At 36.9% G+C, this 16579-nt stretch overlaps 2 protein-coding genes and 1 long non-coding RNA gene across 3 annotated transcripts; all 3 read left to right on the top strand.

Annotated features, from left to right (window-relative positions):
* Nucleotides 1–1071: 1071 nt before the first annotated feature.
* Nucleotides 1072–3048, top strand: LOC120333221 (lipid droplet-regulating VLDL assembly factor AUP1-like). The gene has a single exon (XM_039400587.2). It carries the CDS (start codon nt 1210–1212, stop codon nt 2287–2289), a length of 1080 nt encoding a protein of 359 aa, XP_039256521.2. The 5' UTR covers nt 1072–1209; the 3' UTR covers nt 2290–3048.
* Nucleotides 3049–6059: 3011 nt separating this feature from the next.
* Nucleotides 6060–7704, top strand: LOC120333223 (uncharacterized). The gene has a single exon (XM_039400590.2). It carries the CDS (start codon nt 6114–6116, stop codon nt 7083–7085), a length of 972 nt encoding a protein of 323 aa, XP_039256524.2. The 5' UTR covers nt 6060–6113; the 3' UTR covers nt 7086–7704.
* A 2483-nt stretch (nt 7705–10187) lies between these two features.
* On the top strand, nt 10188–13546 carry LOC120333209 (uncharacterized). Its single transcript, XR_013479974.1, has 5 exons — nt 10188–10724; nt 10990–11059; nt 11496–11632; nt 12288–12345; nt 13062–13546. It is a non-coding gene; the product is annotated as an uncharacterized LOC120333209 (long non-coding RNA).
* Nucleotides 13547–16579: the final 3033 nt, after the last annotated feature.

The following is a 16579-nucleotide window of genomic DNA, read 5'->3' as shown; positions in this document are numbered from 1 at the left end:
ATGGATGATGGAGTAAGCTGTGGCCACGCCGTGGTTGCCCGGGCACAGTTGGGCGAATCTCACTTGCTGTGACAACCGACAGCAGCGCTGAATTTGAGAAAGCATTTTACCTCGCATGCAAATTAAATATACATCATTGACACCAACTGTAGTAAATGCATACAATATTTCAATTAATAGTAGTTTGGTTGTGTTGGTCACTTTAGGGTTACAGTTGTCGATATATGGTAAAATATCATACAGAGTCTATAACAAGGAAATCAACCGATCGTCAATTTTATAACGTTTTCCATGCATGAAAAATGGTAGTGTGTGTGTGAACTTATGCAGGTGCTGGAAACATCTGTTCGATTAAAACACCAGAACCCGAGTCAGTTTTCCGAATTTGCGTGTATTTGTACACATACGGGCTAGCATACTACAGTAACTGATTTGTTAATACAGCATATACTTTTCTATAGTGAGACATGTCCGTTCAGTTGGTTGGTGGGTAAATCATCCAGTCGGGCAAAAATATTTGCGGACACTATTTCACATTGACAAGTCCTATCGCCAGCCGCGTAGTCACGTGACTGCGCTAAGAATCAATAAGCGATATTTATGAGAGACCGGGAAGCTGTTGGCTGTAGCCGTAACTGGCATTCCTGCCTAGCCTGTAGTTGTATATGAAATTTCATACTCTGATGGCATAACGTTGTTCAGATGTCAGAGCTACTACAGTGACCTTTACGCAAAAGAACTCAATACAGTACGGTACCGGTATGATTAGGTATTTATGGTTTGGCAAACTTTAAGATAATATTTTAAAGCATTGTGTTCTGTACGGTATATCGCAGCTCCGTGCTTTTATTGGAGATCAAAATGAATAGTCTACAAAATGCATCAAAGACCTGTAGTACTTGATGTTTAAATCTCTTTTGAAACTTGTCAATTTTCCGGACCTTTTGCCCTGTCTGTTTATAAAGTTTGGATAGGATAAAAGGATACAGTACACTCAGAATATCTCATTTTTTGTGAACTATTGCTGTAGGACAGATGGGTAGACTTTCTAATGCGGGGGATCCATACAAGCAGACAAGGCTGTATTTCGTATTTTTTCATTTTATTTACTGCCTTCAATTGCGTTGAAATTTATATTTTCAGATTATATTCTTGAATTTATTGTAATTAATAGTTTTGCAACTTCCATATATAATTAAGAAGAGAAAAATGGATAGAGAAATTCAAAAAATGTTTTCGACTGATCGGATTCCGAACATTCAGTCAAGTGTACTTGTTTTTGCATATCTTCCCATTGGAATATTGCTCTTCCTTCTGAGAATATGCCTGCTATTGAACTTTGTTATCGCAAGGCAGTTATTGAAATTAATTATGAAAGAAAACAATCCTGTATTCAAGAATATAAGTTGGATATATATGGTTATACTCGGTGTTAAAGTTAGCGTGAATGGAGCAATATGTGCAAACGTTTTAATATCAAATCAAAAGTCAAACATTGATGGATTTATATTCAGCCATGGACTTAATGTTGTAAGTGAGAACAAGTGGAACTTGGGGCCATTTATGCGAAAAATACTACGATTGGAAAATTTTAAAAATATTGTTGCGGGTAAGACATTACCGATTGTCATTTTCCCAGAAGGTTGTCCAACTACTGGTGCTGGAATATTAAAGTTTGAAACTTCTTACTTCAAAAGAACAAACTGTGTTCAAGTTGGTGCAATCTCAACATATAGAATCCTGCCAATTTCTACTGCCACTGCACATAGTACTTTGATTGGTGATATGTTTTGGATGCTTTTTACACCTGTAACCTCATATACAATTCAACTGTCAGAAACAGTCGTTAAAAGAGATGACAATATGAGTGAAAATGATTTTTTAAATTCAACAATGACACAAATATCAAACATGTTGAGGGTTCCAGTTTTAACAATCTCTTGTCAGGACAAAAATAAATATTTTGAAAACTTGAGGCGACAAAGAGAAGCTCAAAAAAGGGCAATATCCAATGCGAGTCAAAAACTTCTCCATATGGCCAGTAAAGTGCAAGAGATTGTACCGCATGTTCCACGAAATGTCATTTTGAATGATTTAGCCAAAACTAATTCTATTGATGTGACATTGACAAATATATTTGAAGGTATTGTTAAATTTTCACCTATTAAACCGAAGCCAAAGAAACAACCAAAAGTGAAACAGCCATCACCACAGTCATTGCTGGAAAAAAGGAAAGCTGAAATGTATGAGATGGCGAGAAAAAGGTACAAGGAAAAGCATGAATTGTAACGCTTATCAAGTATTGTCATCCATGTGCAATGTTGGATTTTCTGTCAAAATCATTGGAGAAACTTGGAATCTTCGTTTCCGTTATGGATGCCGAACTGAACAGACCAATATTTAAAAATATCCAGAATTTGAATTTCTATGTACTATTTATTAAAAATGTCTATTGTCTATTAATGAGATTTGAAAAGTTTGGCATGTAAAATAATTGAAATTAAAACCTGAATTTTAGACTACATTACTGCCATGAATTTGGAATAGCAGAACAAGCTGTATTGCTAAATATTTTTATACTCGCTGTTTTATAGAATTTCAGTGCAATCTGAATACATCGAAGACCTAATTTTCAATGAGATGTGCATTAGCTGTAAAAACAGAGCGCCACAGAGCGGGTGGCTTGTGTGTTTTTTGGTTTGTCTTGATTTCTTATATGCATGTGGTGGCCATAAGAATCTTTTCAAACATCGATCAAGCCATAATTTTGCTCCACTTGTTAATTCTTCAGTACTCTAAAACTGGTTACAATTCTTACTCCTGATTTGTGCAGTTTGAAATGACATACCAGACTATAATACCACTGAAAAACTTGACAATATGTCATGCTGAATATTCTCTTGCACAACTACACATATTTGACTCGGACACTGGCCACCAAATATGCAACTCTATGACTGAAGTTGTGTTGGTGTTTTCAAAGTTATTTAAGAGTAAATTTATAACACTTGTTGCTTTGTGAAATATAATTGAAAGTTTATATGCTTATGTTGTGTGTTTTTGCTGTGACTTATTCGGTAGTCATAGTCTCATTGATGGGACTTCTGTTTTCAGGTATCTGTCTTAGGCCTTTTTTGTTTTCAATTGGGGAAAAATAAGACATCTAACTAGGAAATAGATCTGATTCAATATATATACAACTAAATAATATTTTCGTTGAGTTTTCCGTGAGGTATGCTATTTTATTTTCCAATTAAAGACTGTCAATTCGGTCTAGTATAATGTTTGAAAACATCTAAATAAAGCATTTTATTGGCTTCATGACGTTAGTTAAACGCTGTGAGGCTTGCGAGGAAGTCAATTAACAACTCAATTAAAAACGTTTCAGAAAAGAAATTGGTTACTTCATATGAGGATAAGGAACTGGGTACCTATGTAGTGATGAAAATCAAAGCCATTCGAGTGTCATGACAATTTTTGAATTTTTTTTTTTGACACTGTTTGTCCGACAATAATAGCCCTATCAGCTATTATCTTGTTTGTATAACAAAACCTGCGGCGACCGCGCAAAAAACAATACCACCAACGCAACAAAATTAGACCAGGATGGTCCGAGGTTGTCATATCGAAGGGCCACAAAATTTGTTTAGGAGGGTGCCAGGGTTTGGCGGACCACCCTGAATTAGACAATCAGGACTGGGAACGCGAGCAGAATCTAAAGTAAGGTTTAAACCGCTAATGAGCGAGTGCGCTCGCATAACCACGAAAAACGGCTTTTTAAAATCGTGCTTATCTTCGTAGTTTACCGCCGCTGGATACACACCAGAGTAAATATAATGGATTCAATATTTCTTGTTCGAAGTCATCTCTTGCCCAATTGAATTGTGCAAATGTTTGCGATAGAAGAACTTATATAAATCATGGTTCTGAATCGTTATTTTTTGTATGAAATGTTGATAAATATCCGACATCGAATCATCTCATTAGCTTCAATAATTCCGGCAAACGAAATTAAATCAAAGTATTTTTCTATGAGGTTATATAGTTGAAAATAAGCTTACATAACATAATGCGTTATTAGTATTTATTTACGGTTATACACTTCGACCACAGGAGACGTGTAAACATTGAAAACAAGCGAAATGTAAGAAAGAAATACGTGATTAAGCACACATGATTTAAATTAATTTTAACATTTTAAATCGGGTGCACAATAGCGTTTGAGCATTGGCGAAACTCTTTTTGTCAACAAGTGTATCCCCCTGTTAAATTCTGCCTATAATTGTTGTTCGTCTTGTTGCTGTTGAGATGATTGTTGTTATTTAGGAAAATTCCTTATAATATGCGTTTATCAATCTGAAATCTCAAGGCAAACGTTTTGAAGGAGTTCAGACCGCGTTTAAATGTTTCTTCTCCTGTTAACCCCAATTACAAACTTCGAGGAAAGGGTATAGGGATCATTCTCGTGATTTATGAGGGAAGCATTTGGATGCGTCAAACCTCCCCATTTAGAATTTTGGCGTAAGAGCGGTTCCTTGGCAATTTTATTCTGTTCTTGGACATTTTATGAGCGTAATTCGGCAACGAATATATTTAGGCGTTTTGAACGCCAATACTCGCTCAGATTAAGGTTTCCAGGTGTCTACTACGAATTTTTGTTGACCATCGTTGGAAACGCATAAAGAACGTTTTGTTGGAGTGACCTATACGTCTTTCTCTTTGTGTTTGCAAGGTAGGGCGACAATGCCATTTCTCCAACTGTTTGCGTCAAATATCAGCAAATTCAACTTTTATGAATTTAGCGTAACTTTAACACAACATAACACGAACCTAAAAGATGTAAATTTCTTTTTCCCTGAAAGAAGGCAATTCATATCTTGAATTAACAAATATATGCAAAAACAGTAACACATTTTCTATAACCAAATTGCAGCAAAACCATATCAGTTTACCTTATTCGACATTCCAGCATAATCTTCATTTCGACGTGCTTATTGGGCGTGACGGATCTTACGATACATTGCGCAATATCTCATGACCAATGCGTCATTTTTGTTGATAAATAGTTCATTTATATGATAATAAAATGAATTTTAACTTATAAAAATGTAAGAAAGTAAAATTCATGTATTCGTAACACATTTCATCTAATTTATATTAATTTTCATAGACAAAAACACGTGGGTAATGACAGGGAAATAGTGGATGCGGATGAATATCGAGAAAATTCTCTCTATATATCTCTCACATTCGACGAGAAAGTCACAAGACGAGAGACTCATCTCACTTAGGTCCTTACTTTGTTTTTGGTGCTTCAGTACTTTGTTTTTGTGTTTGCTCCAGTGTTTTTAATTTGAGTTTAATGACAGCACTGATGTCACTAATCCTACATAATACTCAATATAAAATGATAGATTTTATTATTTGTTTGAGTGATCAATTGATTAGAACTAGGACAGTAGAACAAGCTTTGGCGCAGAATTGGGTGTTCAGGTGTTGTTGATCAACGAATAGAATTTTAAAGGGCTGAATTTTTCGGAATCGTATATAGGTTATGAATAAATAGATAATCGCGTTGCGGACTACTAGACTAGGCTATGTCCACTTGTCTAACAGGTTTTTTTTTTTTTTTGAAAAATTCTAGATAACTTAGAGTACAGCAGTATGTACCGCAATGGCAGAATGGTATGATAGCCGGTAGGTTAGGTGACATTATACATTTTATATGGAAGTTATTTTTAAACTACCATTGTTTTTCGCATTTACGGTACCACACTGTTTCTTCTTCCATTTGAGGGTAGACAGACTGAATTCACCAACATTTTCAATGAGCAGTAGAGGTCTTTTTATTTTATGTTTTGTCGCTTATCTAGATAAGTTTATCTATCATTTTTATCTTAGAAAGTAATAAAAAGTGAACGCATGTTGGTAAACCAGTTAGTCATTCTAGACAGATTTGGCGGCTTATCTGTTTGCATAATCACTATGCCTTACAATCACATTCATTCGCGATAATTTGATTTCAACATTGATTTTCTGTTAATTTGTATTTTAAAATATGATATTTTCTATTCTTACAGATAATAGTAGTTTTTCTAAAATATGTTGTCAACATGGCAAAAGATATGAGCTTTGGCAGTACCACGAATAACAACAAAAACTCCATGTCTCAAGAAACATCTTTCGATATCTCTGATCTATATCAAAACGAAGATTCCATTGATCTTACTAATTATATGACCTCGGCTAATCTGGAACTTTGCGACGACGATTTATTTCAATCTTTATTTCCATCTGGAAACGACACTGTTGTTAAATCTGAAAAGCCAGATCCCTACGAATCTGAATTAGGTGACTGGTGGACGGAACCAGGGTCAGCATACTCGTCTGCTTGTTCCTCAGCTGCACCATCTCCTGTTCAATTTTTCAACACACCACCTGTAACTCCGCTGTCTGATAAACTACAACAAGAGTCATCCCCGGAAACAATTCGTCAACAGCAACTTTTTCAACAAGATAGATTCTCTCAATTCTCAATGTCGCGGACACAATTAACACCAATAACTCTTTGTGAAGATCCTGGGAATACAATTGCAAATGAAACATTAGTTACAATAAAAAATGAGCCGGATAGTACTCAATTAAATCGGGTCTATTTTATAAAAACCGAGAAAGATCAAAACAACAACGATTGTCAGAAATCTTTAGCTCCAGATTTAATTCGAGTCCCATCAAGGGACCAACTTACGGGGATAAATTATGGTGAAACCGAAGAAATATATAACACCAACGGAAAGAGAGCACTCACAACAGATATCAGTAAATCGCCAAAGCCTAGCAAAAGGGCTAAGAATCTTCCGAAAGATAGTGAGGAATACAAAGTTAAACGAGAAAGAAATAATGTTGCTGTCCGGAAGAGCAGAGATAAGGCCAAAATTAAATCAATGGAAACTCAACGGAAAGTGGCAGACCTTTCAAATGAAAACAAGCGATTGCATGACCGTGTAAATGAACTAACTCATGAACTAAATACATTGAAAGGAATTTTAAAATCACTTCCGCAATCTACGCAAATTGCTAATTAACTCTTGCTATAGATGACAGGCCTCATTCTGCACTTACTGTTCCAGCTCTTGCTTGCTGAGCTCAACTGATTTCTTCGCATCATGTTCCCTTGTATATTTATGTTCCTTTCTTGACTATACCAGTTATAAATTTCGTTACAAATTATGTTTTAAAGATGCAGGCATTTCATCAATTACTTATAATAAACCCTACTAAAAAATATTTGTTCCTCAGTGAATTTTAATGTTACATTAGCTTTGCATAATTATTCTCGGATTCTTGTGTAAGCACAAATTTTCAGGTTTGATTCAAATTTTGACATTTTAATCGCATGATTTTACATGTATCATAGTTTGCGGGCTGTCATAGCTGTACATATTATGAATTTATTTGTGATATGCTTGTTTTAGCTTATTTAGTGTTTTACTTATCAAATGATATGTATTGTACAGTCTCATAATTTTGGTGAAGTTCTAGAATCTATCTAGCCTTGTTTGGCAGATTCTTCAGCTTCTTTGTGCTTCTTTATTAGCACTTGAGATGATTCTTGCGATTAATTTTTGAGCTGGTATATAGAGAAGATGTTATTTAAATGAGAGATGCTGAAAAATAATGCTGTGATTTTGCTTTGGCCTGTAATGCTAGTTTTTGGTTTGGTTGTGAAACCAGAATTGCTGTAAAATGGATGTCCGGCTTGGTTTTGATAGTGATACTGCATAGAACGCCTAAGCACAATGGCGAGAAAGCGAGCATTGTTCGTTCAACTGAAGTTGTGTCGTCGTCAATATTTGCCATAGTTAATGAATGACTAAACCTTCAGGCTAGCCACAATCAGTTACGTATTGTCAATTATCAGCGAAATAACGTCGCATAAGATCAGACAAACACATGTGTAACACTGAATGATCTGTGTGGTACGGTTTACTGTAAGTATTATGACCGGGCTTGTACAATCAGTCAACAGCGGCGCACAAGATCAAACAAAGTAGGTGTTGCACGTTTCAATGAATATGTTGAGGCCTAGTCCCGGCCGGCAAAGCCAACCTTGGTTTCAAATTGTGCGGTGCCGGTGACGCTGAGTTTGTTTACTGAATTCGTATTTCCCAATTTATAGAGGTGAACCCTTGACTGGAGATCTGCATGTTTTGCGCTTCGTTTCCTTTGCATGTTCTATTGATTTTTTACGCCGGATGTTGACTGTTAAATGAGAATGATTTCCGTTTGTGCAGGAACTCTAATTTTCCTTGACAAGCTAAAGAAATTCAAAAAGAGGATCTCACGGTGTTTTAAGTTATTTCGGATATAGGATTCATCCTAGCGGAGAGGAAAGTAGATAAGACGGCTTAATCGTATGGCGAACCGTGGCCTTTCGTCCGGTTACCATTCCATGTCGGGTATGGGATTAGCTAGTTTTTTTTTCCGCAAGCATGGACTTGGTGGAGCAGGAAGCCGTAACCGACCAGCGGTTACGTGAACCACCCTGTGTCGGCGAGGAGTCAAGCTATCCTCTCGCACATAACCATCCCCGCATGGGATGCGAACCCACGCAGGGTAATCAGAGGTGCGATGGCGAGCGTATTCCTAACGCTTAGCACGATGAGCCATACCGCCGCGTTTAGAATAGAATTGTTTAATTGTAAGCCCCATACTGATCAGACGAATCTCCAATATTAGATTCAAAAACAGCTGCTAAATTATGGATTTTCAGCGCTAAATACTGGCACTTGACAAAAGAATGTGGGAACCAGGGTCGACGGTTTGATCATGGTGCTGAGCGTTCGTTCGGAATACGCATGTTATCGCACATCCTGTTTCTGCCGACCCCTCGCTCATTTAAACGCTAGTTTAGACCCCGTCGCCATCAAGTCCATATTGCTAATAGATAACTAGTGCCGGCATATCCTATAGAGCAGTGGTTCCCAACCTTTCTACCCTGGCGGACCAGTAAAATTAAATAAAATATACTCGCCGACCGGAAAAAATTGAAATGAGTGGAACATAAAATAATAACATATATTTGCGTGATATAATGCAATATCAAGAACCCACTATGCTTCTGGATAAAAAAAAAGGCACACTCAAAAATAATTGATATACAGACAAACTATCAAATAATGTGCCGACCAAAATTGAAATGGGTGGAACATAAAATATTACCATATATTTGCGTAATAAAACATAGTGCTGGGCACCCATTGTGCGTAAAAAAGGCACAAAAAACATTTTACATAAGAAACATGCACATGCCAAATCATTATTTAACGATGGGTATTCGATATCAAGAGATATCCAGATTTGTGACAGTGATTCCTTTTTTAAATCTCGACCGTAAAGTAGAATCAAAACTTTAATCAAGCTTTTTCTTTTTCATCGGGTTCGTCATATTAATTCCTCTGAAGTTGATCGTAGTCTAAAACAAAATGAATTCACATTACAATGACAAAGTCGGGAAATCGGGAAAAGCATGCAGAACAGAAAAAGCACGCGTGCCGATTTTTAGATTTCTGAATCTTGCGAGATTTGACGGAGCCCTTTTTGCATTGAATCAAAAGCGAAAAGTGTGATTACTCGGCGCCAAGACGTCGCCCGGCCATTTACCGCTTATCAAACAGCGATATGACGGCGGAAGAGGAATTGCGTAATACACCAATGCTACTCCGTCTTCGGTAAAGCGATTGAGACCGCAGAAAAAACACAAATAACGACATTTTTCGCGGACCGACAAAAAAGCTTCGCGGACCAGCGGTTGGTTACTGTTATAGAGAAGTCGTGGTTCTTCATATGATTAAGTCGACTTAAATATGAATACAGTATTCTGCCTTGCCGTAGAAAGATGACCCTTGCTGTACCCGCAGTAATGGTGCTCTTAATACAGATATAATTTATATCAACGAAGGCTGAAGTAAAGTATTTTTGCGAGTCGAAGTCACATCTCAAATAAATCTACGTTCTTTATTTCCAATAGTAAACAATAAACAACAATCATTGGCCATTGATCAGAGTGAGAATGAGGTTAGAGTATCTTCGTTTCTTTATTAAAAATGACAACTCCCTTTCCTTGTGTTTCTCTTTGATACTGCCTTTTTTCTTCTCTTTTGACCATAAAAAAATATTTGTCGCGCGTGCCACATTTCAGGTCAGGGCGTGGTAGTGAAAGGTCGTTTCTGCGCTAGTGTGCTCAGGGTATATGAACAGTTTCAAGACAGGGAAGGTCCAGATATAACAAAGTTCACTAATTCATTGCCATTCTTCCATTCTATTTTGAATTGAGCTAGAGCTTGAAGATTTATGAATAATAATCTATTTCGATTCATGGCGCATTTTTTAGTCCTATTCAGAACTTCGAGTGTTATATGATGAATATATTTTCAGCATTGAGTTCTTGTTTCTTTTCTTATATACCTTTTGAGTGTATTTATTCACGTGTTTTGCAACGTTTTTATTTATGAATCAAGTCTTGTTTTCTGGTCATTTTTTTTTAAGTTGTAATCCTGGTCAAAGTGCTGTTCATAATTTTCCTACTTTGCACAAGAACTTTGTATCATCGCTACATTGTAATTGCTTTCAAATTACAGACATAAAAGAGAAGACATATCTACCGTCAAATGATATTGGCCTGATTGATGGTGGAGTGACGACTGATTGATGTAGGTAGAAAGGTAAGTAGGCCTAATTGATCTAAAAATGTAACAACATTTTAGTTCAACAGTCCCATCATAACTTGATTATAAAGCAAAGGCCTTATAATTTTTAATCTAAGTACAGGGCTTTGCGAAGAAGGAAGATATTGTTACTGCTAGTTGACGAGTGATGATTGGTTGATGTAAATGGAAAGATAGTTGGCCTAAAAATGTTACAAAATCTATAAAGTTATTACAGCTTGATTATAGACCAAATGTTTTATAATTTCCAATTTAATTTCAGGTCTCTGTGAAAGTAGAAGATATTGTTACTGCTGGTGGCCGAGTGGCAATTGATCGATGTAAATGAACAGGTGGGGCCGAGTGGCAATTGATCGATGTAAATGAACAGGTGGGTCGAATATGTTTTCTATTATATCAAAAATATTTTTATTTGTGAAGAAAGACATATATTGTTTGTTCGTATTGTTTGTAAAATGTATGATTTTAAATAATTCAAGCGCTTCACCAACAACAAAATCTTAAAAGTAAATTCTGCGTTCTCAGTGATTTTCCGTATTCAACAAGAACGATCGTGACCATAAGTTTTTCTATACATAAACAAAGCTGTATTGTGATTATTGTGAATTTTTGTGATTATACCAATGAAGTTGTACAGCATCAAATAATTATTTCTACCAAGTTATTACAGCTCTGTTAACTTAAACGCTGAAAAAAATTAATATACGGCTATTATCTTTCTTCCATCTTGCGCCAAAATATTTTTACACCAAATGCTTTATTATATAGCAGGCGTACGAATGCGAAATGAGATTTTGAAGGAACAAGATAGCAATGCTCAAATATATGGAGACGAAGCCGGAATGAAATATTTCACCCGTATATTCTCCAAAAATCATATCCTGGTCTCGGGATAGCTGCAGTTGGTAAGTTCTACTTCGATGTATCTATTCCACTGCGTGTTGGGTCGTGCCGAACTGACATTAACTACTAAAGCTGGGCATTTTTGAATACTTGCTAATTTCATCACCCAGTCAGTTCGCGCCGAGTTGTCACCCACAATAAGAATCATGCTTTATCAATAACTCACTAGTCACTGGGAACAAAATAGTCGTCAGAAGTATGTGCACCAAGATGGCGCACAACCTGATACCTGGTACACATACTATATTCAGGTTGTGCGCCATCTTGGTGCACATACTTCGGGAGCACCTGCTAAACTGGCACTAAATACTAAATCGGGGCATTTTTGGATACCTGATAACTCAATAATCGAATCTTGATTACTAATAAGATATTTAAATTTCCTATTTCAACGCCATGATTGTATGGGAACTTCTATTGAAATAGGTCACCAAGATTTATTATTGAAAACACAAAATCCATCATTCGATTGGGTCAGTTCGCCGAGTTGCCACTCACAATAAGAATCATATTTCACCAATATCTCAATGGGAAGAAAACAGCCGTGTGTCCATTACACATAACATCGCACTTCATCAAATAGCCACATATATGTGAATAGTTATCATTCTTGTAAAAAAATTCTGCATTTTTTAAAACTCGTAACTTATCATTCAGATTCTGCCCAGAACAGCGGATCGAGGCGAAATGAATCTTACTAATCGGGATAAAAGGAGTAAATATTCAATGTCTTCTTATAAAGGCGTAAAATATAGTAACAATTATTCAATCAGTATCTTTATCGATATATTTAATGCCCAATTTTAGCTGCAATTCTGAATTTCAAGAATATTCGCCCAACTATAATTTGTTGGTACTCCTGAAGTATGCGTACCAAGATGGGCGGACACCGGAATGAATATGTAGGTAGTACCAGGTTGGGGTTGGGCCATAATTCTATTTCAAGTTCCGGGACTAGCCAAGTGACTTCCGTAGTATTTGTCCCTGGAATTATAGCCTAGCCCTAACCTGGTACACACTCATTCCGGTGTCCGCCATCTCGGTTCTCATACTTCGAGAGTATCATATCTAAAATGAAATCAATATAGATTTTATGTGTTGTTTGCTGCCAGTTGAAGATCGGCTTGCCTGGCGACTCAAAATGAGAATGACCTAAAATATTTCATAAATGTTTTGTATTGAATATTGTGAACTACATGTCTTCAAATCCTATTGACACGCTTGTCCCGTTTTTATTTAACTCTCGGCTGTCTGGTTTGGAGTCGAGTGCTGTCAATTTTCGCTGTCCCAAGTGATCCTTTGTCAAAGTGTTATTCAATCCCAAGAATGTGGTGTTGTAGTCTCATAATTGGTATTGTAGAATATGTAATTGGCGTCGCAATTTTAGTCCAGAAGTTATTGCCATTTTAGGCCATTTTTTTTAAATTTCAGGTACGTTCTGGACGGAGGAAAAAGAAAATATTCATCTTGAATCAAGCAGACGTAGAATGGCAGTTTTATCTTGATAGCGAGTGTTTTAGAATTGTACAATCTGTATTTTCATTTGAATTGAGCAAACCGGTACCCATAGCCCACGTTGGTCATCTGCCGTGGAGTGAATATCTGGATCGGCGAAGCAAGCGCTGACCTAAAACCCGGTTACAGAGCGATAGACTGCCATTTAAAAATACGAGTAACACTCTTTAATTGAGGCCCGCCTGATTTGGTGTAATTATATTAGTGTTAATTGACTACTAATAGGACTGAAAAATGGCATTTGGAACTTTGTGCTTGCGCTAGGTATATCCAAATCTTTCTTACTCTTTTAATGCTCTGTCACAATTTTTGTTCTGTGCCGGTATCTTAGCAGATTGTGTTATTTTAACATAATTTAGACAGTTTGATTCCTTTTTTTATTTTGAATTAATGCGTATTTAATAAATGTCAACCATGAGAAGATGATGAGATGCTGGCTCAGAGTCTGGGATTGGTTTATCAGGGGTTTCGAATAGTTGTTGTCCGGGATAAACTAGCGATCGCCGTGGTGTATGTAGGAAAGGCGTGTTCACCATGCGTATGACGTCACTAGGTTATGACGTCATCCTAACGAGCAGCGGCATTTTGGGGCGCGCTGGCGCCGGATCCGGGCCCGATATGACGCGTAAATTTTTATCTCTGGCCGACCATCGGCCATAGATAAATCGAGTGTAATTACTGAAATTTATCTACGATCATGCTTGATCATATGTGATTCAAATAAAAATGTCGAAATTCCACTTTTTCCAAGAAATGACCCTTCAGTTTTCCCCATTTTCGTTTATTTTGGGATTGACCCTTCAATTTTCCCCATTTTCGTTTATTTTGGGAGTTCTATCTTCTTTCAAGTCGGAGCTTCCTTCATATTTTAGATATCTGCGTAATCCAAATAATGACGACACGAAATTGATACGGGAGAGTAAGTTCGCGGGATTCAAACTTTGGTCACCATGAACAAACTAAAGGTATATCAACCGCCTTTACCAACTAGTCCAAAGACGAACGTGAGAGCAAATTGCTAAGTTCTAATATTTATCATTCATCTTAAATGACTTTATAATTTCTTTTTTTTACAAGTCCTTTGAGAGGATAAATGAATATTAAACCTTAGACCTTCGTTTCAAAGTTCTGAATTGGCCTAGTTAGTAAAGGCGCTGGGTAGACCATAAATTTGTTGACGGTGACTGAAGTTTGAATCCCGCGAATGTAACATCCGCTTATCAAATGTGTGTCTTCACTGGAAGGGTGGCGCAAAGATCTACATAGCGAAGGAGAAACCCGAGCAGTGAGAGGATAAAAAACTCAAAATAAGAGAAAATGAAGGAAATCGAAGGGTCAGAGTGAGACGATGAAAAACTCAAAATAAGAGAAAATGAAGGAAATCGAAGGGTCAGATCTCAGAAAATAAAGACTTTTGACATTTTCATTCACATCATGTATGATCACGCATGATCAGGAATAGATTCCTGCAATTATACTCGATTTATCTATGGCCCATGGTCGGTCAGAGATAAAAACGAATCTCGTCGTTTCAGCCTGGATCCGGCGACAGCGCGCCACATAAAATCACGGCTTGCCAGTGTGACGTCATAAACCAGTGGCGGGATTCTGCGTGTTATGCTGCATGATCTTTTAAGACACTTCTTACACCTATGCTCCCAAATCTTATTTCTTATCCGCGCTTAACAAAACCGAACTCCTTACAACCAATAATCACGGAAAAAGGATATTGCTTTAATAATTTTATTATTCTTCACAAAAAGGAATAAATACACGAAAACATATTGTAAGAGCCTTGGCTTACTTGGAACGTTTGCTAGCTTTCCGATCAAGCCAATTCTTGGGTGCGAAATCTCTGAAATGAAGGGCTAAAAAAATGTAATCTGGGGAACTCACCCAAAACATTAGCTAGCGCTCAGAAAAAATATACGAGAGATGGATTAGGTTTTGAGATATTAGTGAGAATGCAGGGACAGATTGTTTAAAAGCGAGCAACATTGAGATATTAAGCTTTTCCGACTAGATCGCACAATGGGTGAAACCTCATTTTGATAACACAAATTATCCCAAAGCAACAAACAGTCGTTAAAGAATTCAGTAAAATCAAGGGGGCGCATTTTAAACTTTCACGTAGATATGGGGTAGGCTTTGATATCCGACAAACCAAGGTAAAAGAGTGGTTAAGGAAAAATAAAAATATTCGATTTATATAATTCTGAAGAACTATCAAGCCATTTATTTCTGTCGCCGTGTTGTCAATCTCTTCTTTGACCTTTCAATCCAGAACGCAACTGAAATATAAGAATGGATTCAACGCAGGACAGGACACTGCAGAAGAGAAGTAGATTTTGATTATTCAAAAAGTTAGAAATACATATAAATTTGTTTAACTCATACAACAAGAGAGCGATGCTCAAATATATGGACACGAAAGCCAACACGAAGAAGTAAGGTACTATTTGACCCCCAGATTGTTAACGCTCAAGCGAAACCCCCAAAATGTGCGCAACTTCAATTTTGGGGACGCGACGGCATCTAATTTTGATGACGTCAACGGCATCGAACAAATGAATCACACAGTGGACAGAAATTTTTGAAATAAATAGAAGTAATTGCCTTCTACCTTTTCAAGTTCATACTTTAATCACTGAAAATTTCCAAGCAATTCGTCCAGTAGTTAGTACAAAAAAGGCGATATTTTTACACCAACCTAATAATAAGACGATACGCATGTCCATTTCGTGTCCAATAACATCAGAAATAACATTTGCGACTCAGACCAGGCGATTTGAGTAGTCATAAAATTCATCAGCTAGCTTGTGTACTCGGAGCTGCATATGGCAACAGTAACTATATTTCCGTGGGTGCAGAATGTAGGCCTATTATTTAGCAGCAGCACTACTGAAATATTAGCTCATCAATATCACTGCATCGAGTCAGTGACGGGACTTTGGCCGCCCATTCATCAGTCTCCAAATGAAATAATAACTTGTGGACTCGTCATAATCTATCCACCAGGCACCATTGCCTGAATCGGATGATTTTTTAGTTTTAGTACTTCGCCCAACGTTGCCAAATTGCCATTACCCTGCAGGTACACAAGAGCTGATCAAAAGAAACGATCACATCGGTAGAAGACCATTTCAATATCATAGCGGATTCCATTGCCTTCTACGAACAATATTAAAAATACCTACAGACAGACCGATGATTTGTGAGATCCGTTGTCGCTTCAATCAGCTTGTTCCGTAATCCGGACAGAACCTGCATGATAAAATAAAGTTAGATATCGGTCTCAATAGAAATTCGTAAAGAACAGTTAGGGATCATCCCACGAGGGGGGCGCAGACAATTTTCTGAGGGTGCGTTGAGCTAATTGAAAATTTGTTAGATTTGATTTTGCCCGCCTTTTGAATATTGACATTTCTTTTATT

The sequence above is a fragment of the Styela clava genome, chromosome 13, assembly GCF_964204865.1.
Source record: "Styela clava chromosome 13, kaStyClav1.hap1.2, whole genome shotgun sequence".
Lineage (NCBI taxonomy): Eukaryota > Metazoa > Chordata > Ascidiacea > Stolidobranchia > Styelidae > Styela > Styela clava.
This window is presented reverse-complemented; position numbering and strand designations above follow the sequence as displayed.

Coding starts and splice junctions, on each gene's coding strand:
- LOC120333221 (XM_039400587.2), top strand. CDS start 1,210: ATGGATAGAGAAATTCAAAAAATGTTTTCGACTGATCGGATTCCGAAC.
- LOC120333223 (XM_039400590.2), top strand. CDS start 6,114: ATGGCAAAAGATATGAGCTTTGGCAGTACCACGAATAACAACAAAAAC.